The 24,402-nt window shown below is 48.5% G+C and overlaps 1 protein-coding gene across 2 annotated transcripts; it reads left to right on the forward strand.

Annotated features, from left to right (window-relative positions):
- Positions 1–6,462: 6,462 nt before the first annotated feature.
- On the forward strand, positions 6,463–13,751 carry AK1 (adenylate kinase 1). 2 transcript variants are annotated; one of them, XM_006892526.1, is made up of 6 exons: positions 6,463–6,491; positions 7,950–7,985; positions 8,160–8,323; positions 9,022–9,138; positions 13,048–13,239; positions 13,511–13,751. In XM_006892526.1, the coding sequence occupies exons 1-6, from the start codon at positions 6,485–6,487 to the stop codon at positions 13,577–13,579; spliced, it is 585 nt and encodes a 194-aa protein (XP_006892588.1). In that variant the 5' UTR covers positions 6,463–6,484; the 3' UTR covers positions 13,580–13,751. The 2 variants fall into 2 exon arrangements, with proteins under 2 accessions (XP_006892588.1, XP_006892587.1); XM_006892525.1 differs by lacking the exon at positions 6,463–6,491 and adding an exon at positions 7,604–7,664 and having other exon boundaries at positions 13,511–13,579.
- The last annotated feature ends 10,651 nt before the right edge of the window (positions 13,752–24,402 follow it).

A 24,402-nucleotide genomic window follows, 5' to 3' on the forward strand; every position in this document is an offset into this window, starting at 1 on the left:
ACAGGAGGGAATAGTGGGAGGTGTTAGCCCTTGGGCCAGAGGGCACAGCCCATTAGTAAGATCCCGAAGGAGAAGACGAGAGGTGTCTGCAATAAGGCAGGAGGACAGGAAGTTGCCTGGCTCAGGTTCTGAGGGCAAGCTGGGCACAGCAATGGGGACAGCATTCTGGAGGCACAAAGAGTCCTTGCAAAGTCATCCCATGGTGAGACTAAAGCTGTAGGCATGAAAGGGAGGTTGGCAAAAGAGTGTCAAGACCTGGCTAGTATTGAAGGAGAAATCTAGGGGACTTCAATTTATCATCAGGAGGTGGGACTTGGTGGAGGATGCCAGGAGCAGGCATCCCAGTCCCCAACATCTCCACTCCTCAAACACTCAGGCCTTTATCTGGGACCCATGGGGACTGATCTGCTCATCACACTGTCTTCTCTCTCACAATCCTCATAGCTCTGATACCTTTGCTGGATTCCCCTGTGGCCAGGACCAAACACACCATCTGATTTAATATTCAAGGCCCCATCCTGCACCTACACCTGGACTTGCACCCCTAACTGTACCTCCTTCCAGTTTCCTCTCTGAGTCCTGTGCTACTTTGCCTCTGTGGAGAGGGTCCTCCTACGATGGTGCCCATCTCCCACAGCCCTTTGCACTATCTGCAAACCCAGCACAGACTCTCTGAAGCAGGCAGTCTGCTGGGCCTGCTTCACCTGTTCAGGTCCTGGGTATGCTGAGTGGTTCTAGTTCTGCTGGTTCCTTTGCAGGGTCCCCGCAGACCAGCTCTGGACCCTGTTTCAGGATGCCTGGATCCAGCTGTGAACCTCATATGAGGCAGCTCAGACTCATCTGACATTGGCTAGCTTGTCATCAAGCTTCCAGTGTCTTCCTTTAACCAAGATAGTTTTAATATGTTTTTACATATTACCTTCATTTTTATAGGTTTGTGTATTATTTTACAAGTATTTTTATTATAAAAGGATTGAAATGATACTAATTAAGGAAGAAATTAAGCTGTGGCTGGCTACTTATCTTCCGGCTTTCCTCCATAGAGTGCTTTCTCCTCCCTTTCTCCTACCCTTTTTTCCTCTCTTCCTCCTCTTTCCCTCGGGCGAAAAGTGTTAACACTTTAAGCTGGCATAGAGCAGTGGGGGGAAGTTGTGCTGCCAGCCCGTAGGCAGCTGAAGTTTCAAATCCACCAGCTGCTCCTTGGAGAAAAGATTAATAATACCCTCATGCAGTTTACAGCCTCTGGAAACCCACTAGAGGGTCAGCTGTGAGTCAGCATTGGATGCGTGCTCATTTCAGCAGCTCACACACTAAAGGTGGAACCATACACAGAAGATTAGCATGGCCCTTGCCCAAGGGTGACACACAGATTTGTGAAGTATTCTATATTTTGTGTAATTATAAAGGAAGTATGTATGTGGTTTCCAATGTTGAAACTGTTCTCACAACGGAAATATTGACATTGGCAGTCTAAATTTTTTTTAAAAATTATTCTATCATTAAGTAATAGATGCTGGTTTTTGTTTTTCTTTTTTCTTAAAAAAAGGATAAGGTGAAGCCTTAAGAAATGAAGGTCCCACCTCACCTTCATGAGTGCTGGGGGGTGGGGTGTCTCCATTCTGCCTTATCAGTTTTGCTTCATTTCATAGACTCGAAGATAACTGCTAATGATAAGATTACTTGATTTCAGAGATTATAAAAGCAAAAAAAAAAGTGCATCTTGGAATACGTATGTGTGTGCGTATACAGTTGCTTACTTGTTCAGGCCAGTGATGTGCTCCAGGGCTTCTTGCCCCCAAACCTCCAACTTCCTTTTTCATGTTGACAGTTAACTCTCAAGTCTCCCCTTTGCTACCCCGCTGCTCCCATCTCTCCAACAGTTTCCTGCTAGTGGTTAAGAACCCGCCTGGGCCTGGGAAATACACACACACACACACACACACACACACACACACACGTGTTTGTGTCCTTGAAATGGATTTCTGAAAGAATTGTGAAAGAACACATTTATATATTGTAGTTATACCGTTAATTTGCTTTCCCTGAGTACTGCATCAATGAATACACCCAGCAAGAGCTTTTTAAACAGCTTCCATTTCAGGATGTCTGATTAAACGTGGTGTGGCCTTCTTATCCTGAGGTGAAGAAACTAAGGTCCCATGAAGGACAGACCCTTGTCTAGTTCCAAGACCCAGGCCTTCTGGTGTCCTGGCTACTATTGTTGCTAAGATGCCACCCTCCTATGGCAAACTCACTCTCCTGGTGGTGTCAGTGTCCTGCTTCAATACCTTCCATGGCTCCCTAGTGCTGACAAGACAAACTCCTCAATTCAATCCACTCTCTACTTCAGGGGCATAATATGGGGGGTGGGGTGGAAGGACATGACATAGTCTAGTGGTCATGGACATGAACTTCATGCCCTTCACTTCAGCTGTCACCCTGGCCCTTGTAGCCCAGTAGGTAGAGAGTTACACTGCCAACCTAGACAGGCAGTTCAAATCCAGCAGTGGCTCTGTGAGAGAAAATGTGTCAATCTCCTCTGATGGAATTTACAGCCTTGCAAAATCCGCTGGTGGTCAGCTATGTTGGTTCTGATCCTAGCAATGAGTTTGAGGTGTTTTTTTTTTTTTGTTTGTTTGTTTTTTTGAGCTGTTTTTTTTTTTACTTTGGGTAAGTCTCCACAAAAGACTCTATAGGCCTATCCTCGATATTTCTAGCAGGGAGATCTACCTCTTTGGGATGTAACTTTCTAATAAATCTATCTTCATATATATTTTTAAAGACTGAATAAACATTGTTGATAACGCCAACATCACTTTCTCTCTGGGAACCTCAGGCAGGCGGTTAGAGGTATCTGAACCTCTCTTTCCCCCTCAATACCGACAGAGGCCAGTGCTCCGCCCAGCACCTGGTGCATAATGAGTGCTCAGTTAATGGGAATGATTCTTTTTAATGAGATTAATCAGTCCCTCATTTGAGCATCAGAGTTCTGAACACTCTATTCTAGGGCTCACTCACTGGAACACTCCAGACATCAGAGAGTTTCATGGGGCAGAGTTGGTTACCAGAATCTTTGAAGTCCTGGTCACCAACTGGGGGGGGGGATATTAGATATGTGGGTGGTCTTTAGGGTCCTTGGGGGTTTTGTGGTCACCATTATGTACCATCCTGTTGGAACTGATTAATAGCTGGTCCTCTGGTGGGTTTTCAGAGGCTGTAAATTGCCCACCTTCTCCCCAGAACAACTGGTGGATTCAAACTACATGCCTTTTCATAGAACAACTCCTTAATCCCTCCTAATCTCAGGTGATATCAGCTCAGATCTGAGGATCGGGACCTGGGAGACTGGTCTGGCGAGCAAAGCCATTCCTCTTCCTCCCTGGTTCTAACCTCTCTCTCTCTCTGCCAACAACTAACTGTGGAATCTTATACAAAACCTCTTTCCTCACTGGACCTCAGTTTCCCCTACACAAACACAGACTGGCCTTGTTTTCCTGGAGTAATGTGGAAGTTCTAGAGGAAGGAAGAATTCTTGGCAAACATTAAAGTGCAGTTCATACTAGCGGGCACGCAGACACGGTCACCAGTGAGTACACAGTGGAGATGCAGACCTTGTTCTCAAGCCCAAGCATAGCTCCATCGAGTCCAGCCCCCTCCTCTCCCAGCGGCTCCCCCTCCTTCCCTCTTTCCCTGCCATCACGGAGCGCTGGCTCCCGGCATGCCACGCGCTGACAGCCTTATAAATAGTCGCCTTTGCAGGCGGCCAGCGGAGGACGGCAGGGCAAACGCTGGCCCCTGGCGCCCACCCACACCTCTCCCCCAGGTTAGTGTGTATTCATGTGTGTGTGCTTCTATTGGGGGAGCTAGGGAAGCTGCACCAGGGAGGGGGAAGGGAGAGGGTGTGTTTGTATGTGTCAGGGTATCCATGGATTTTTTGTGTGTGTATGTATCCATGATTGGGATCTGTGTGCCTCTGTGTCTGGATTCCACAGGCTCTGGGTGTGCCACAGTGTATGTGCCTTTGTGGATCCGTGTGTGTGTGTGTGTGTGTGTGTGTGTGTGTGTGTGTGTGCTCCTCCCACCCTTCTAGATGGTCACCTCTTTGTCCTGACCAACATTTCTGAGGCTCTGCCAGTGGCTCGTCTCATCTGGGGCCTGGGGATGGTAGTGCTGTGTCCTGGCCCCCTGACTCAAAGGACTTGGTTTGCCTATGTGCATGAAGGGGCTCTTCTTTGATGCTGGGGCACACAAGAAGACTTTTGGATGTTGGATCTCCTGCCCCAGCCTCCTGGGAAAGGTGGAAGCTCTGGGGTCAGTACTGCTTAGCTACCCACCCAAGAGTCTTCAGCAGCAAGAGAAGGTCTGGGGTGCAGGCCCAGAGAGGGGAAGCTGGATGTCCAAGGTCACACAGCTGAGTGAGGAACTGGGATTTGAACACTAGTTTGTCACAAACTACTGGACAGGCTGGCCGTGGGTCAGGAGCTGGGACACCTGGGACTTATCTTGTGTTTGGGATTAAGTTACTGCCCCCCTGAGCCTTAGCACCCCTGGCCCCTCAGCCCAGTTGTACTAAGAGATGCTAGATGTCTATGCTTATAAGACCTTATATGTGAACCTTATAAGGCCTGGGTGCTGAGCCGTAACCCAACCCCATCCTGACCCCCTGGATTCTGAGGCCTCCTCACGACTCGAGTTATTTTAGACCAAGGAAGTGGCAGGTGCCAGGAGGACAGAGGGACTTAGGTTACCGGAAAGGGGAGAGGTGAGGTGGGGTCCAGGCCACTCCCCAAGGTGCCACTGCAGGCTAGCCCTGGCTCCAGGACCCTCCTCCCCCAAACAGCTGCCATGGGGTGCTTGGCAGCTTGTAGCCCTCAAAGCACACTCAGCAGGAAAGACCTATGATTCATGTTCCATGAGCAACTGGGATGGTCAGCAGAGCTGCTGAAGGCCCTACTAGGTGCCAGGCTCTGGAGTGTGGAAAACCCAGAGCCAAGTCCAGCTCCAGCCAGGCTCTTGAGCAAGTCTCTTCCTGCTACGCTCCAGTTCCTGTAGACTCCTAGGCCACAGCCCTCCCAATTCCACCCTAGGCTCTCCTAGCTCTGCACTTAGGCCTGTCTCCTAGTTAACTCTGACTCATTGTAACCCTCCACTGTGTTTCTGAGGCTGGAAATCTTTATGAGAGGAGACTGGATTTGAATTGCTGATCTTTGGGTTAGCAGTGTGACACTTAACACCTGACACCAGAGCTCTTTACAGGCTGCAGTCAGGGGAGTTTAGAGAAGGTACCTACAGGAGTTGGGGGAAGCCAGGAAGACTTCCTGAAGGAGGTGACACGCTGAGATCTAAGCAATAGGTAGGGAAAGGCCTGTCAGGTCTTGGGTGGAACACCAATAAAAGCTAGGGTGTGAGTGGAGAAAAAGGGGGGCTGCTTGTTCAGGCGCAGCTGATAAAGAGAAGGTAGTAGAAGCTAGATCATAAGCCCCCTCAGCTGTGCCAAGTGGCCCCAGCTTTGTTTTGGAAGAGCTTAAACAGGATAGTAATGTGATTTGATGCTTGTCAGAGAAAGTTCTAGGTTGCCATTGTCTGGAGGCAGGAAGAGCCATGCAAAGGCTGGGGTGGGGGTGAGGTGGGTAAGAGGTGTCTAAACTACTTGTTTCTAATGACAAAGTGGTAGGGAAGGGGATTGAATGGATTGGAGAGGAATTAGGTGTTGATGCAGGTATGGTGAACTGGGGACAGTAGGGAGGGGGCTGCGGGTCAGAACCTGTGAAAGCACAGGGTAGAGTCTCCAGAGTGATTGGTGTTTGTGTACAGAGGGAAGGGGGCAGTGGAACAAGGTCTTCCAGGAGATGATAGGGCAGGGGCTGTGTAGGTCTGGAGTGAGGTCCTGCATTGGCTGAGGTCCTGGGTTCATTGCTCTTCAAATGCTGTAAGGGGCTCCTGGAGATTTTAACCCCTGGAATTAGGGTGTCTCTTAGGTCCTTCTCCAAACTCCATTCCAGCTAGGGACAAAAAGAGATGAGGGAGATGGCACAGTGAGGTGTGACGAGGGAGGTGACTATAGAGAGAGCCCTGGGGAGCGTTGTCAAGGTGTCTACAGTTGCTGGACTGCGTCCTGGTTTCCGGTGGTGGTGTGGGGAGCAGCAGTACAGTCTTTGCTGCATTCACTGTTTACACCGCTTAGGCTGACGGGAACAGGTGAGGACAGGAGGGGGTTGCTGCCCTCCTGTGACAGGTGAGGAAGCTGAGGCACCCTGAGAAAAGGTGACTTTATTAAGGTTGCTCAGCCTCTTGGCCTTTCCCTGGTCCCTAGCAACTTCCTCTGCCTTTAGAGCGATGCTGGGGCCCGGCACATGCACACTCTGCTCTCTGGAGATGGCTTGGTAGAAACAGAGATGGGAAGGAGAGTAAATCCCCCTCATTCACCTGGCCTCTGCCCTTGTCTTACAGAGTGTGCTGACGCGGCTTCTTGGATCTCAGCAGGATGGCAGGTATGACCGTTTCTCCCCTTTCCTACTCACTATCTGGGCCTCAATGTACCCATCTGTAGAGGGGGTATGCATTTGATGAGGCATTCTGGGAGGAGGTGGGAGGGATTCTGGTCAGCTGGGGATGAGGGGGATTTTCTGGGGGCTTCACATCCTCTTGAGGCCTCACAAGAGTCAGTAGCTCCAAGAATAATTTTAGAATTGATGTATCTTCCATCCCCTACCCTCTTGCAGGGTCTCCAAAGCATACCCCCTAAGTATTTATAGATCTCAGACTCCCTGCTTCTTTTCAGGGAGGGTTTTACTATCTAGTGAGGGTGGGCCTTAAGGATGCCTTGGGCCCTCCTAATTTCTATTGGCTGGTCGCTAGAGAGAGAGACATGGGCGGGCAGAGCTCAGATTGGACCCAGTACTGGCAGCATGCCCCTCCTGTCTCTGGCACTTTGCTTTGGTTGATATGACTCTTAAAGGAACCCAGCTGTCAGCTGTCTGCTGCTGTGCCTGAAGCCAGAGATCACCCCACCATGGAGGGGCTACCCTCCTTCCACATCCCTAGGCCCATGCCCTGTACACAGGCCTGTGGTACCCCTTAGGACCCAGCAATAGGGAGCCCCCAGCCTCATGGCTAGGAAGGTGCTTGGAGTGTCCAGCCTGGCCCCTTACTGGCATAGGCAGAGAGCCAGAGAGAGCAGAAACGTCTTCTTTCCTAAACTCATACAGGGAAGTGGGATCTAGCCAATCCTCTATTCCCTCAGGCTCCAACATTCTTGGGTAGGAGATTCAGGAAGAAGGGCCTGAGTTCTAGTTCCAATTTTGTAGCCATCCGAGCAAGCCCCCTGCCTTTCTAGGCTCCAATCTCCTCCCTCTTCCAAGTGGGATTGTGGCCTTGCTATGTTCTAGGGCTGGTGAGGAAAAAGTTGCAAATGAAACTCATCTCCTTGCTTTCCTGGCAAGGGCTTCACATGCCCACTTTAGCCCTCCTCCCCAGCAACCGTCTCCATGGCAACATATGTTGTAGTTGCCAACTCAACATTAATGCTGGTCTTAAGAGGTTGGCTATGGGCAGGGCTGGGACCTAAAAGTGGGGAGGGCCAGGGACACAGCAGCACAAGACCATGGGGACCTGCCACTCTACATCAGATGACTTCCGCCATGCAGAAGACATCAAGGCTAGAGGTGACCCTGTCCCTGCAGTCTAGTCACTCCCAGAAAAAGGCCATGAGGGCTGACCTGTGGGTCTTTGCCTGTACTGGGCCCCCGCCTGGAATGCTCTCTCCTCCCTGACCTCTCCCAGACTCTGGGCTTCCCTCAGCCCATCACTGCCCACTCAGGCCTGTAGCTTGTCTGCCTTCTCAACAGGAGCCTAAGTCCGGTCTGCTTCTGGTGGCAGGGACCAGCCAGATGGCCTCTGGTCCTGTGTCAAGCAAGTGAGTAACCTTGGATACTTTATCTCCCCCACAGAAAAGCTGAAGACGACCAAGATCATCTTTGTGGTGGGTGAGTTACACATCTTTGAAGTTGGGTCGTGTGGCAGAGTGGTGGTGGAGGATGGGGTCTTTGCAGGCCCTGTGGGAGCCTGGCCTGGGCCTGCCCACTAGGGCGACCCTTGATGGGTAGCCCTGTCCCTTCTGGGACTTCGTTTCTTGGTGCTGAATGGTTGGGCGCTTGCAGGTGGGCCTGGCTCAGGGAAGGGCACCCAGTGTGAGAAGATTGTCCAGAAGTATGGCTACACCCACCTGTCCACTGGGGACCTCCTGCGGGCCGAGGTCAGCTCAGGCTCAGCCAGGGGCAAGATGCTGTCGGAGATCATGGAGAAGGGACAGCTGGTACCACTGGTGAGTGAGCTGGGCCCTGGTAGACTGGGGACAGGGTAAGGGTGACCCTGAATGGACATGAACCAGCAGAGCTCATGAATGACTGTGACCCTTCTTGAGTCTGAACCCTCTGTCGCTCCTAGAACTTTCTTCCAGAGGCTTCCAAGGCCCTGTAGGACATGGTGCTGCTGACCTCACTGTCAGCTCTCCCCTCACTCTCCTCTCTGGCTTCTTTCCTGTTCCTTGAACTCACCAAACTTTTTCCTACCTCAGCTTTTAGACCTCCCTGACTCTTCAGATTTGAGACCCCCTATTTTTCATTCTGGTAGCCCCTTTCTTTGCTCATGGAGCCTGTGCCATACTGAGAAATTAGTAAATGGGCTGTCTAATTGTCTGTCCTTCCTCAGAATGTGAGCTTCTTGTGGGCAGGGAAGGACATGTTTGTTCACAGCTGTGTCCTCAGGGCCCAGGATAGGAGAAGGCTACAAGGAGGGGCCCAGGAAATATTGTTGAATGAATGAATGACCCAGTCAGTCACTGCACAGTGTAGGGCCTCAGGGTTCAGAGGAGAGGTTCAGGGTTCAGGTTCCTGGAGAGGGAGACCGGTTTGAGATGGACTGAGGCTGGGACTTCCAGGAGCTAGGCCTGGCCAAAGCAAAGGCCCAGAGGAGAGATGGGGAAGAAAGCTCATGGCCCCTTCTTCTTTGCTGTGACTCCAGGAGACAGTTTTGGACATGCTCCGAGATGCCATGGTGGCCAAAGTTGACACTTCCAAAGGCTTCCTGATTGACGGCTACCCACGGGAGGTGCAGCAGGGAGAAGAGTTTGAGCGAAGGGTAAGGTGTAAATCTGGATGAGATGGCCTGGAGCTGTGATGCAGGGCAGTCACATGTAGGCGGCCATGGTGGCCAGACAGAGTTGTATGGGTGCTGAGCAGAGGGAGATCGATTCCTGGGGGGTGGGGAGTGGAGAAGAATGGGAGAGGAGAAGAAGGGGGAGAGGAGGAAGGGAGGATGAGAAAGAGAAAGTGGGTAAAGAGGGGCAACCAGGGAAGACTTACTGCAAGAGGAGGCATAGAAGGGAGGCACCAGTCCTGAGAGTTCACCAAACTGGGCTCAGGTTCCAGCTCAACCACTTGTGACCTTGGGCCTGTCACCCCACTTCTCTGTGTCTCAGCCTCTCCATCAGCAATATGAGGAGTGACAGATCCCCAGAGGGGTAGTTGTAGAGATTAGAGAAATGCACCCTTTAAGAGTGGGGTTTGGTACCACATAAACACACTGGTGGAGGAAAACAGAATAACATGGATGGGGCTGTATAATAAGAGGTCAACAGAGGATGGGGACCAGGGTGACTGAGAGTCACAAGGGAAAGAGAGGTCCAGACCTGGCTGGAGGCCTTAAATGCCAGAGAGAGGAGCCTGGTTTTCTTTCAGGAGCCACAGAAGTCTAACTAGAAAGAGTGGACTTTGAAGACAATGACTCTGAGATTCCTAGAATGGACACCCACCAGGCAACCCTTCCACAAATGGGGCACATTGCATGAGCACATGTAGAGATGAAGGCATGTATACATACATAGGCAGTACAAAGGCACATATATACTGCACACAGAGCTCACACACATGCACACTGGAATGCGTGCACACACATACTTGGCATGTGCATTTATGAAGGTGCGTGCATGCAGCCACACAGGTGTGAACATGCATATGGCACAGACATACATACTCCCACATACACACTCCTACTTCTGGCATCACATAGAAGGAACAGAGGGCTGCACTTTCCTAGGTGGGACAGGTCAGTGAGGTGGGGGCCGCAGGGGGAGCTTCCTAGCAGAAGGATCAGGAAGGACCTTTGCAGGACAAATTTGGGCATCGTAAGCAAGAGGACCAACTGGAGGGGGCACATCCTCCCTGCACTGCAAGCTGTCTCCACTCTTTGCGCTGCCATGGCTTCGAGCCTCATTCTGTGTCAGGAGACTCTTTCTTGAGCTCTGTGTAACTTTGCAGGATCTCAAAAAAGTCCCTTGTTCTGGGCCTCAGTTTCCCTGTCTGTGCAGTGAAGTTGGCTGGGCTCTTTTCAGCCCCTTATTCAGGCAGCCCCAAGGGACATAGTGTCCTGGCTCATGTAAGCTGGCGGTGTGATGCTGTCCCTTAGCCTCAGAACCACATCTAGAAAATGGGATAAATAAACGTCTCCATTCTTCCCATTCTTCCCGGACTCTTGCAGGTACTACTGAGGGTAGTGGGCTCATGGTCAGGCAGAGGAAAAGGGCTTCCCTCTCTGGCTTCAGTGTAGATTTGGGCAGGGCCAAGGTAAACCCACTGCCATTGAGTCAGTTCTGATTCACAGCAACCCTGCAGGTCAACGTCGAACTGCCCACAAGGCTTCCAAGACTGCCTTATCTTTCTCCCGTGGGGCTTCTAATCGGTTCAAACCACTGACCTTTATAGGAGCTGAAACCTAGGGAATAGTGGTGGTGGTTGGTGTTGAAGTGACTGCCCAGCCTAGCTGGTCTCCAAGGGTCTGGAGAGCTGCTTTTGGATTTGGACACCAGGGGGCGCCAATGCCTTGAGAGTGGAGGAAGGCTGTGTCTAGGGTTGTGGCTCTCTTGCCTGGGTTAAGGGCTCAGAACTTTCCTTGGGACAAGCAGTGCTCAACACCAACTCCTCAAGCTTTGTACCTTGTACTGACTGGGAAACTGAGACCCCCATAGCCAGAACCTCCTTCGGAATACCCAGCCTACCCAGCCTACCCTGTGGCAGGAAGCTGCATTGCAATCCTAAAGGTATGTGGTTCGAATCCCACTAGCTGCTTTGTGGAGAAGGGTGGGCAGTCTCCTCCCTTGAGATTAACTGCCTCTGAAAACCCACCAGAGGGTCGGCAATGGGTCAGTTCTGATTCTACGGTAAACAACAACAACAATCATTGTCTAAGACTGAGACTGAGTCATTAGCTGTCTGTGGTGTATATAGAGTGATTTGGGAGGCCTGCTGGTGCAGGAGTTAAAGACCTTGGCTGCTAACAGGAAGGCTGGTGTGTCAAAACCACCAACAGCTTCATAAGAGAAAAATATGGCAGGCTACTTTCATAGGCTTGAAAATACAGTTTTCAAAATAGTTACAATCCTGGACACCCTATGAGGCAGTTCTCCTTTGTCCTGTATGGCTGCTAAGGGTCAAAATAGGCAGGAGGAAGTTGGGTTTGGTATGTGGACCCTGGACACTCTGATGAATCACAGACTGAATCTGAACTAGCAATTAATGGAGGGGAATGGGGTAGGTGACCTTGAAGCGGGGCTCTGATGTAGGCCCAGCTCTGCTACTCACCTCATCTACAAGATGGGAGCTTCAGAATCTTTAACTACTCAGAAGACAAGGATGGGAATTAGGTCCTTTTACAACCAAGAGTGGAGGCTCAGCGAGGGTAAGTGGCTTGCTCCAGGTTACACAGGAAGTAGGAGATAGAAGCGAGACTGGATGAAGTTCATGCCAGTCTGGCACTGGAGATTTGGCTTCTACTTGCCAAGTCCCTTGCCAAGCGGTGCCCCAGGGCCTGGATGTGGAAGTCTGGGGCAGCAACTTTTGGAGACAGTTGTGGGGACCCTGATCCCAATTCTGAGGCCCTGGCAGCCATGGTTGGCTCTGTTCACCTTTACCCACCACTTCTCCTCTAGCTCCAGTGGAAGTCCCAGGGCCCTTCTTCACACAGTGTGCTTAGCTCAGGCCGGACCAGGACTGCGGGTCTGATGGTGACTGAGAGGCAAGTCCTCTTCTTTTGGAAACTTGTGGTCAGGCACGAAAGGGGACTCCCTCTCTGGCTTCAATGTAGACAGAAGCCTGGGCAGGGCCTGTGTAAACCCACTGCCATTGAGTCAGTTCTGATTCACAGCAACCCTGCAGGGCAGGGTCAAACTGCCCACAGAGATTCCCACACTGCCCCATCTTTGTCCTGTAGAGTTTCTCATGGGTTCAAACCACTGACCTTTGTAGTAGCTGAATTCTACTTTTGTCGCTAGGACTCACCTAGTTGTACTTCTTTCTCCTTACCCATCTCAGTCCTCCCTGGGGCTGACACATTATTCCAGTGATAGTCCCCTTACTTGGAACCCTCAGAACTCTGCTGTCCCCACTGTTTCGCTCAGCCCTCAGGCACAGGATAGAGGTCTCGGCCTGTATGGGAAGAGAACATTAAATAATAGACACCCTCAGGAGACATGCCTGAGGGAGAAGTACTGGGGCTGGAAGAACATTTAGGGGTGAGGGTTTTCATTGACTTGCAGAAGTAAGATTTGAGCTTTAACCTAGAGGAGAGTGGTTGGTGTTGAGGTGAAGATGTGAGGGTGAAGGTGAAGGTGAAGGTGAAGTAGAAGTGAAGGTGGAGGAGGCTTTGTGGTCCTGAGTAAAGGCTCGGTGTGGGGAGGAACTTGCTTTGACTAGAGACAAAGTCATCGTGACTGAAACAGAATAAAGGAGAGGCATGGGATTGGGAAGTCAGAGTCTCACCACACAGCTCCTTCTCAAAGGAAGGAGTTTGAACTTTCCTGAGGGCACTGGGGGCCATGGTAGAAGTTTGTGCAAGGGAGTGATAGGGCAGGTCAGTTTTAGGACAATCCCTCAGGCTGTTTTGGAGAGGAGGTTAAAGGTCTGTGTGGGTTTTGAGTGAGAACTTCTTGGTGATAAATGAGGCAGCCCCAAGGGACAAGACTTCAGCCCTTGTGATTTCTGCCCTCACCCGCAGATTGGTCAGCCCACGCTGCTGCTGTATGTGGACGCAGGGGCTGAGACCATGACCAAACGGCTCCTGAAGCGTGGCGAGACTAGTGGGCGTGTCGACGACAATGAGGAGACCATCAAGAAGCGACTGGAGACCTATTACAAGGCCACAGAACCTGTCATCGCCTTCTATGAGAAACGGGGCATTGTGCGCAAGGTGGGTCCAGAAGGAGCCCCTAAACTCAATTTTTTCCCCTGGCTCATTTTTAACTTGCCTTTTAGCCTAGGGCCAGCCATTCTCTCTGGGCCTCAGTATTCACATTGGTTCAAGATGGACTACCATACACTTGAGCTGATGAATTGGGGGCTCCAGGCCTGGCCTTGCAAGGAGGTCCTCCAGTCATTCCTAGTTTGGTGGGAGCCACTGAGTGTGGGGCTACAGGAGCCCTTGCTGGTATCTCGTCCCTGACTGCCCATCTTCCCTACAGGTCAATGCTGAAGGCACCGTGGACAATGTCTTCTCCCAGGTCTGCACTCATCTGGACGCCCTGAAGTAGCCAAACCTGGAGACTCTTCCCCAGCTCAGAGTCCCACCCCATCCTTGTCTGACTCCAGGCTGCTCTGGCCCGAGCCCAGTGCCTCCACCCTGCCCAGCTGGAGCACAGACAGAGGAAGCTACTTTATCCTGTTTTCATGGACAGCCGAGCACTAAAGGAATTTCCAAGGACATTTGGTTTTACTCCTTTTTCTTTGCTTCCAGTCAGAGTTGGTGGTGCCCATGGTCTAACCAGCCCCTTCTTCACCCCAGCCCCTCACCCCCCATATCTTCTGCCTACCTTTGGCAACTCCCCTCCCTGGCTGCAGTGGGCCCTCAGGTCCCTACCTGAAACTGGGCATGCTCTGCCCTGGCTGCTCAGGCCTGGGGTCTGGGGTGACTGAGAGACTGGTCCTGACTCTCCAATTACAGCCAGCCAGAGCCAGGCCCCAGCCTGGTCTCCTGTGCATCCTGGCTGTGTGGCTTTGGCCCTGACCCCTCGTCTCTGAGCCTGTTTTCTTATTCTTTCCTCCTGAGCAGTTATTTGGTGCCTAACACTTTCTGGGGCCTGGTCGGCTATGAGGTCCATGTGGACCCTTCCTCCTGCCCATAGGGCTTTGTGGGCTATGGACTGATGTCCATTTATACATGGTGCAGGAATCTCTGAGGGACTGGAAAAGGCCATGGTGATTGAATGGGGGTCATAGTCAGGGCTGGTCCTCTTGAAGAGGTGAAGTTTGAAGGATTCCCTCTGTGTGGCCCTGGGCAGGCCACAATATGCCCTCTCTGGGCCCATTTTCACATCTGTAAAATGAGCTCAGAGCTGCCCCACAGGTTAGAAGGAGAACATCCTAAGTAAGTGTTGTGGATTGTGAGCCTCTCACGCTGTGGGAGCTGAGGCTGTGAGCCAGCTCTGTGCTGTCTTGGGGTGCCCCAAGATCCCCCAGAGAGAACCATCTTTTTTTTTTCTTTTGGCCTCATGGAGCAGGTTCATTGTGGTGCTCATGGGCCCTTAATGCCTTTCCAGTACTTCCTGGGCTCCCTTTAAAGCCCAGTGAGCTGGCCCCAGCTTTGCCATCAGTCGTCACATCCTCATTGGAGTGAGATCCTGCCTTTGGAGGCTGATTGTGCAAGTTTTGCGTCTTCTGCTCTTTATGGCAAGTGAGGCTGGTTTTCCACTGATATTAGTGACTAAAGTTTACTTTTAAATAAATCTATTTAAGTTACAAAAGGTGAGTCCATTAGAAGGGAAACATGGAATGAATAAACAATAGTACAGGGGAGGTAGGAGAGATAGAAGGGTGTGTGGCCGCAGCTGGCCCTTCCCTGGCCCACCAAACCATGTGAGCCATTCTTCCCAGGAGGAGTGTGGACAGGGCTGTCACTCACCGCCTCTAAACCGGTCTCTCTGCTCCTCTTATCAGCTTGGGGCAGGTGGGGGGAAGCTCAGAAGCCCCAACTCACAAGACTCACCTCTGAGACTGGAAGTTGTTGAACTAAGTGAAAATATACATTCATCCCATCCCACCACCACCCATAATATATATACACCATACCATGTACACATACCTTTCTAATTTAGGATCATTGGAGTTTCAGCATGAGGATTAGAGGAAAAATATATCTAAGATTATAAAAAGTTAGAAAAACCTAACTGACATAATTGTCATTACAGTTTTTTATTATATTTTATTGTTAAGCTGCGACTCTGTCACCCTATGAACAATAGATCTGAACCTTGCCCTATGCTGCTCTCTCCGCACCGTCTCTGACATGCTCAAGCCCATTGTTCCAGTCACTGTGTCCATATATCTTGTTGAATGGCTTCCTCTCTCTGACCCTCCACCGTTCCCAGAATGATGTCTTTTTCCAAGAACAGACCCCTCCTGACAACACGCCCAAAGTCTATCAGACTAAGTTTCACCATTCTTGCCGCTTAGGAGCATCCTGGTTGCAAGTCCTTCAAGACAGACTTGATTGTTCTTTTGGTAGTTTTTTATTATAGTGTTACTAATTCAGGCATGTTCAGTTTATGAAAAACCCAAGCTGACTCAAACTATTCTCTATAGGAAAACATTCTTTATTCACTTTTAAAAAAGTACATTTTTATGTGTGTGTATATATGTGATGTGCATGTGTATGTGTGTGAGAGAGAAAGAGAAGGTAAGGTATATGGTGTATAGTCCTCAGTTTGAACCATCAGTTCTTCCTTGGGAGGAAGATGGGCAGTCTCCCCTCCCATAAAGATTTACAGCCTCAGAAAGCCAACAGAGGAATGGGAGAGGCAGAGCGAGTGTTTGCTTTGTTAGGAGTTGCATTGCTAACCCAAAGGCAGTGCCTCTCTAGTAGTTCAAATCTACCAGCTGCTCCTCAGGAGGAAGATGGGAAACTCCTCCCATGCGATTTACAACCTCCTGAAAATCTGCTGGAGGAAAAGTTGAAAAACACAAATGTTTAAAAAAATCTGGTAACTGTCCATCCATTCTGACCACCATAAATTTTCCTTTGGCAGTTCCCTCTGTTTATTCAGCAAACATTTCCTGGGCTCCTACTGTGTGCCAGGCCTGCACTGGTGAGATACAAGCCCCTGGCTGATTGGGATGTGGATCCATCTGACCTACACAACGGAGACAGGCCTATTGATAGTACCGTGCACAGTGCTCAGAGCGCGTCCTGGCCAGTGGGAGGATCCCTGAACTGGAGCTCTGGAGTGGTGTTTTCAAGAGACCTAGGATTTTGCTACAGGACAGTGTGGAAAGGCAGAGGGAAGAACCACACAGCTATAGAGGCAGAGAGCAACTGTTTGGCATAGAGAGGGTTTCTGGGTGCTGGCATACAAGCTGGGGGTGGGGCACTGTGGCTGCAGAAGACAAGCATGAGGAGAGTGGAGACCAGATTCACTGGGCCTTGAATTCCAGCTCACGTATCCCAGTATGTGGCTTTCTTCTGGCAGCACCCTGAAAGAAGCTATCCTCCTCCCATCTACTATCAAGTGAAACATTTCAAGTAAACTGAACATTGATTGACGGAAATAGTCTAATGAACCATCTCTACTCTTCACCAATATTCAGCAATTGTTAACATTTTTTAAAGTCTATATTCTTTTTAAAATATACTTAATTTTATTATGATTTTAACAAAAGTTTACAGAAAAGTTAGATACTCATTCATTGTTGCACATTTTCCTTCCACCTCCTCTATTCCCCCAATACACTTTCTTTTTTAAAAAATTTACATTAATCGTTGTACAATTTCTCCCCTCTCCACTAGTCTACCTTACGATGAACCTCTTATTCCAGATGTGGTCATGCATAAAATGCCTAATTATGCACACCCATGTTTATTGCAGCTTTGTTCACAATAGCAAGGAGTTGGAAACAACCTAAGTGCCCATCAACAAACGAATGGCTAGAGAAGCTGTGGTATATTCGCACAATGGAATACTATGCTGCATTAAAAAAAAGGAACTCATGCAATATTATTCAAAATGGTTGACTCTGGAGAACATTATGCTGAGTGTAATATCCCAGTCACAAAAGGACAAATATTACATGATGCCACTGTTGTAGAATGGGACTGTCCTTGGGGTTGGGGAGAGACTGAGTAAGATGGGTTCAATAATGTATACTGCACTGAAACAGAGGAGGGAGAAAACTGTTTAAAAGAGATATATGACTAGGTACTTCTGTCATCACAGGAGTCTAGAGCGAGGGCTACATGGTGGAGGGGACCTGGGGGAGGGTTTGTAAAACAATGAAAGAATCCTTTGTTTTACTTTTCCATAATTTTTGACTCATGTACTTATAACTTGCTAGTCAAATTTGTGTCTTCTAGGTTGCAACACCCCCATGATACATCTTCAAGGATATGAACGTGTACGGCCAAGCACAATCAATAAGAGTGCATCTAAATTCCAAAATCAATCTCCATAATAGTCTATGTGTTTCCTACTGCCAAAGGGGCCCTTTAGAGTAGTGAGAGAAGATCTTCACCCTGAAACCCACAGCGTCCCTTTTCAGCAGGAAGTAGCTAAGAGAATACACCATCCCCTTTTCCTTATGAATCAGGGTGAAGTCTCTCTCAGGGAGGAGTGATAGGGAATGGCAAAGGACACACTGACAAAGGAGATTAATCAGAACTGACTTTGACAAGCACTGTGGCAATTGGACAATTAAAACAGACATTCGGATGGCGGGGAAGAAGAACAAACTGGGGAGGAGGGTAGAGAGAATGGTGCGGCAATGAAGGAGTGAAAAACCAGAATCCCTGTGAATGTTCATTGAAACTAATAAAATTTAATAATAATATATAAAAAAATAAAATGCCTAATTATATATTCCTTTTGAACAGTTCTTTCCCTCATCTTTTCCAATTTATTGTTAATTATCTTCCCACTCTTTTCCTATTCTCCCCCCAACCTCCCATGCCAGTTCTACTAAAACAGTGGTGTTAGGCAGTATTTATCCTTTTGTGGCTGAGATATTTCACCTAGCATAATGGGTGACCTCTTTCAGAGTTACCCATGTTGTGTAATGTTTTATGAGTTCCTTGTTTTTTAGTGCTACATAGTATTCCACTGTGTGAATGCACCATAGTTTTTCTATCCATTCGTTTGTTGATGGGTACTTGGGATGCTTTCATCCCTTTACTATTGTGAATAACACAGCAATAAACTTATGTGTGTACACATCTGTTTGAGTGGTAGTTCTGGTTTCCTTATGGTATATTCCCAGTAGTGGAATTGCTGGCTCAAACGGTATTAATATTTGAAACTTTTTTCTTTTTAAATTTATTATTAATTTCAATGAAAATTTACAGAGACTTTGGATTTCCATTCATTCACTGTTGCTCGAGAAGAATCTCTGCTTGCAGTGAGTGCCAGAGGGGATGTGGAAGGTGTGAGGAGGGGCTGTGGAAGAAGGTGCATCTCCCTCTGGCAGACTGGGAGTGGGTGTGGCATGACAGTGGGTCTGAGAAGATAGATGTTATTGCATCCTCTTCGTCTCTAGTGACATTTCAGGAAGTGGCCTGTCTGAAGGTGCTGGAATTTTCTAACCAGATAGCGGGATTAGTGTCTCAGGAACGTGGGGCCTCAGTGAGGGAGTGTTCCCTGGCAGGGTTGACGACCTCAGATGCCCTGCTAGTCTGTGCCCCCATATCTTGGCCTCAAGGGCCCCAAGGGCTGAGGCCGGAGGTGCTGAAGTGGGAGAGGAAGGAAGCGGGGAGCAGAGGAGGCCAACCTGTTGCCTCCCAACTGGCAGAGGGGTTTCAAGTAAACAGGAAGGCCCAACGGCTCTGCATGGGGGGTACTTTGGGGAGCAGGGGGAGGCCGGAGCCCTACAGGACATGCGCAGCCCTAGATCACATGGCTCTCATTGGTGAAACAAGCCCAGAGAGGTTGTGTGGTTTGTTCCAGGTCACAAAGCAAGGCAGGGGCATGGGGCTAGGCTCCTGCTTCTTCCTTGGGTTCTGCTCTCCTCCTGGGATTCAGATGCTGAGTCTCCTGTCTCTGCTGTCCACTATGGCTTGTGGGTACTGGGTGAGTCCTGCCCCATCTTGGGCCTCAGTTTGGACTCTGCCTCTTAGACTGTCCTCATGGCTTTGCAGGCTTTAGAGAACAAGTTTCATCAGGAAGACTAACATTACCAAGTGTCTAGAGGCTGCCAGGTGGTCGAGCCTCCTGGGAAAGAAACATAACTTTGAGGGGCCTCACTCTTCTGGGACAGAGTAGTGACTATGGAGCCCTGACTACTGTGATGACTTTGTTTCTGGGAAGGGTCTTTCTCCCCCTTCAGAAATCCTGTCTCTGGTCTCAAAATGCCCCACGTTCACACCCTAGGGATTCAGAATCATAAACTATGAAACCTTGAGCTGTGTTTTTTGCAATGATTAAGTCCATTCATGCATTCTATAATTATCTACTCACCACCTATCCCAGTGCTCCTTAGAGGCAAGGATGGTGAGGCTTCCTCTCACATACTTTGGGAACCTTGTCAGGAGAGGCCAGTCCTTGGAAACAGACATGATACTGGGAAAGGTGGAGGGTCAGAGTGAAAGAGGAAGATGCTCAACAAGAGGGACTGACACAGTGACTGTGACAATGGACTTTAGTACAATGACTTTGACAATGGAGATTGTGAGGATGACACAAGATAGAGCAAGGTTGTTCATAGGGTCACTGTGCATCAGAGTTGGTTCAATAGCGCCTACCAACCATAGGCCAGACATTATCCTACATGAAGGGCATCTAGCAGTGATCAAAGCAAAGCCCTGACCCTCATGGGGCGTCCATTCTATAGACTAAAATAAAATTCAGACTTACTGAGTCAGAATTGACTCACAGCTGACCCTTCATTGGGTTTCTGTGACTGTAAATTGCAAGGGAGAAGACTGCCTGTCTTTTTCTATTGGAGCCAGAGGTGAACTTGAACCTAAGTAAAAAGAAAGAAGGTAGCACAACTCCCTACGGACAATGCCAACTAGAGCTCCCTCAGTTCTACAGAGGGAAACACAAAATAAATGAACTGTGTAGTGTGTCAGAGGGAGCTTCGGTAGTGTCGGGGGTAAGGAGTTGTGCTGCCAACTCAAGGTAGGTGGTTTGAATCCACCAGCTGCTCCTCAAGAGAAAAGATGGGCAATCTCTTCCCATGTGATCACCTCTGAAAACCTGCTGGAGGGTCAGTTATGAGTTGTTTCCAATTCGAAGGCGCACAGTAACAAGAGTGTGTCAGATTTTATATGTGTTCTGAGGCAATTTTCTGACTCTGACATTTAATCAGATACTTAAAGGATGCAGAAGCAATTCCCAAGACTGTGTGAGGAGAGAGTGTTTCAGGAAGGGGGAGCAGTAAGTGCAAAGACCCTGAGGTGTGCTGCGTGTTTGTGTGAGGGCTAAAAGGCCAACACAGCTGGAGTGGAGAGAATGGGAGGTGGTGGAAATAGAAGTGAGGTTGGAGGAGGGAGAGGGAAACCCTGTTGACAATTTGGGGGACTTAGGCCTTGACTTTTGGTGGGATGGTTTTCAGAGGATGGTATTGAGCAGATGAGGGATGGAATTTGACTCAGTTTTAACAGGATCATTACAATGCTGAGGGAAAGCAGGAAGAGGCTGGGAGCAAGGAGAGGCCAGAGAAGAGGTAATGTTCTCGGTGGTTTGGACCAAGGAAGTCACCGTGGAGTGGTAAGAAGCGGCCAGGTTCCATAGCACTGGGAATGTAAAAAGCTGATAGGATTTGCTGTAGGATTGGATGAGGATATGAGAATAATGGTCAGGGTTTGCTCAAAGAAAGCAGGGAGCTGCTGTGGTCTGATAAGGACAGGTGGAGGCAGAAAACATTTCAGGCAAAAAGTAGAGTCAGGTTTGGGATGTGTGTGCGAGGTTCCAGAGGGGTCGGAAGCATGGATGGAGGTATAATTATATTTATAAATCTCATTGCCATCTCTAGTCAGAACTGACTCACAGCTGCCCCTCCAGCGGGTTTTCAAGAATCTGTAAATTAGGAATGAGAGGAGAATTTCCATCACTGATGAATTCAAATTGCCAGAAAGGCTCTGCCTTTGAGTTAGCAGCACAACTCCCTAGGGTCTGGACAAGGTCACTGAGAACAACATTTCTGAAACTTTGCATGCTCCTAATTCCCCTGGGGGATCTTGTACAAAGCCTCAAATTCAGGTTCAGCAGATCTGGGGCAGAGCTGGAGATTCCAAATTTGTGACAAACTCCCTGGAGATACTAAACTCACTCTCTGAGTAGTGATTCTAACTTAGAAGAAAGAAACATTCATGCAACTGGTGAGCAGAATTGCTCCTCAGGATGTTGTCTGTGATCTTTGCAGAAGTATAACATCAGACCTTTCTTCTGTGGTGCTGCAGAGGGAGTTCAAACCCTGACTTCTAGATCATTAGTGGAGAATATGTTGAAGTTGTCAAAATTTTCATTTTACATGTATTCACAATCAACAACCATGAAACCAACAGTCAAGACATCAAAAAATGTATTGCCAAAACAACTATGAGATATCATCTCACCCCAGTAAGAATAGCAAAATATAACAGAACAGCAAGCAACAAATGCTGGCGAGGATGTGGAGAAACTGGAACTCTTATTCACTGTTGGTGGGAATGTAAGATGGTGCAACCATTGTGGAAGGCGGTGTGGCGCTTTCTCAAAAAACTGCAAATAGAGATAACATTTGACCCAGCAATCCCATTACTGGGAATATACCCCAGAGAGACCGTGTCTGCCATCCAAGCAGATATATGCACACCCATGTTTATTGCAGCTTTGTTTACAATAGCCTAAGGGCCCATCAACAAATGAATGGATAGAGAAGCTGTGGTATATTTACACAATGGAATACTACTTCACATTGAAAAACAAGGAACTCATGCAATATTATTCAAAGTGGGTGACCCTGGAGGACATTATGCCGAGTGAACTATCTCAGTCACAGAGGGACAGATACTGCATGGTGCCACTGTTGTAGAATGGGTCTGACATCAGGGTGGGGGTATGACAGAAAAAACTGGATAAATTATGTATATTGTATTGAAACAGATGAGGGAAAGAACAGATTGGAAGTGATATATGATTGAGTATTATGGTTAGCACAGGAATCCAGAATTAAGGCTGCATAGAGAAGTGTACTCGGGGTGGGGGGTGGGGGGAAGGGACATGGGAATTGTATACTAATGAAGGAATTTTTTTTCTTTTTTTTTTTTCTCTCTTCGGAGGGGGAAGCAAACTGGTGGGGAGGGGTGGGAAGGGAGCAAATTGCGGCAATGAATGAACGGCAATCCAAAACCTCTGTAAAAAAAAATTAAAAAGTATAAAAAAAATTAAAAAGAAAGATGTATTGCATTGAGAAAATCAACTATTAAGGGGCTCTCCAAGGTGCCAATGAACAAAGATGTCAGTTTAAAGACCAAGGTGTGCCTAATCTAAGCCATAGTCCATCTGAAGGTTGAACAATGGATAAAGATGACAGAAGAAGAATTAATGCCTTTAAGCTGTGGTGCTGAAGAGTACTGAGTATCCCATGGATGGCCAGAAGAAGAAACAAGTCTGTTTGGAAGGAAGTGCAGCCAGGTTGCTGCTTGGAGGCAAAGATGTTGAAATGTGGCCTCACATACTTTAGGCATGTTTGGGGAGCTCTGGTGGCATAGTGGCAAGAAGCTGCACTGCAACCCCAAAGGTGCACAGTTTGAATCCACCAGATGCTCCGCTGGAGAAGGAGGGGCAATCGCCTCCTGCGCCAGTCAGATCTGACTCAATGGTATACAACAAGAAAAGAAAGAAACAACTTTAGGCATGTTGTCAGGAGGGGTCAGTTCTTGGGAAAAGACATGATGCTGGGAAACATGGAGAGTCCAGAGAAAGAAAACGCTCAACAAGATGGACTGTAACAAGAGACTCAATGAGGATGATGTAGAAGAGGGTAAGCTTCGGATCTATTGTTCATGTTGTTGTTGTTATGTGCCATCGAGTCACTTGCAACTCATAGCAACCCTATGTACAAGAGCCCTAAACGCCATTCTATCCTGTGCCAACCTCGCCGTCTCAAATGCACTCATTCCCACCACTCCAGTCACAGAATCGATCCATCTCATTGAGGGTCTTCTTCTCCTGCGCCGTCCCTCCACTCTCCCAAACATGATGTCCCTCTCCAAGGACCAGTCTCTCCTTGCAACATGCTCAAGTATGTCAGACGAAGCTTCAGAATCCTTGCCTCCAAGGAGCATTCCGGCTTCACCTTCTCCAGGACTAACCTGTTTGTTCTAGCAGTCCATGGTTTATCCAACACTCTTCTCCAGCACCACAGCTCAAAGGCATCAATTCTCTTTCTTTTTTTCTTTCTTTCTTTATTTTTAATCAATTCTCTTTCTATCATCCCTATTCACTGTCCAACTCTGTGATGGATAGCACCTAATTGCAAAGACTATAGTCTCCAGCCTGATGTTGTTGCTCTTCAGTACTCTTGAGAGGTCCCTGACAGCTGACTTTCCCAATGCAATTAGTCTCTTGATTTCCTGGCTGCTGTTACCAAGAGTGTTGACTGTGGAACCAAGGAAACGAAAACTGTTAACTATCTCAGTCTCTTCACCATCCATATTGATGCTACCAATTGGCCCAGTGGTGAGAATCTTTGTTTTCTTGATGTTGAGCTTCAATCCATATTGAAGACTGCAGCCCTTGACCTTCTGCAGCAAGTGCTTCAGGTCCTCCTGTTTTAGCAAGCAGGGTTGTGTCAGGGTCCTCATGAATTATGGTTGACTTGACAGCACCCAGCAACAACAACAGTTGAGCGTGCCACCCAGGGATCACAGCAAGGATCTTGGCTCATGGTATTTCATGACCAAGGCCCATGAGTGGGAAGTAAGAGCAATAGAGTGACTTGAGATCAGGATTTAAAATGGCCAGGATAGGTGCTATGGACAGGCATGAACACCATAAAGTTAACTATAGCTGTTTAGGGGTTTTGGGGTTTTTTTTAAATTTTTTTAATTTTGTGTGAGTGTACCATCAAATCAGATCTGACTGGTGCAGGAGGAGATTGTCCCTCCTTTTCCCGGCAGAGCATCTGGTGGATTCGAACCGTGTGCCTCTGGGATTGTAGTTGCAGCTCCTTGCCACTATGTTTAGGTGTTTTTAGAGTTGGATGACCATATGATATATTACTCTGGAGATGAAAAGGTGAAGAAAAATGGAGTTGCTTTCATAGTTTAAAAAGTAATTGCTAGATCCATCTTGAAAGTACAATATTGTCAGTGACAGGATAATATCTATACGCATACAAGGAAGTCCAGTGAATACCACTATCATTCAAATATATGCACCAACAACCA

The sequence above is a fragment of the Elephantulus edwardii genome, unplaced genomic scaffold (assembly GCF_000299155.1).
Source record: "Elephantulus edwardii isolate Elephantulus edwardi_28Jun2011 unplaced genomic scaffold, EleEdw1.0 scaffold00116, whole genome shotgun sequence".
NCBI lineage: Eukaryota > Metazoa > Chordata > Mammalia > Macroscelidea > Macroscelididae > Elephantulus > Elephantulus edwardii.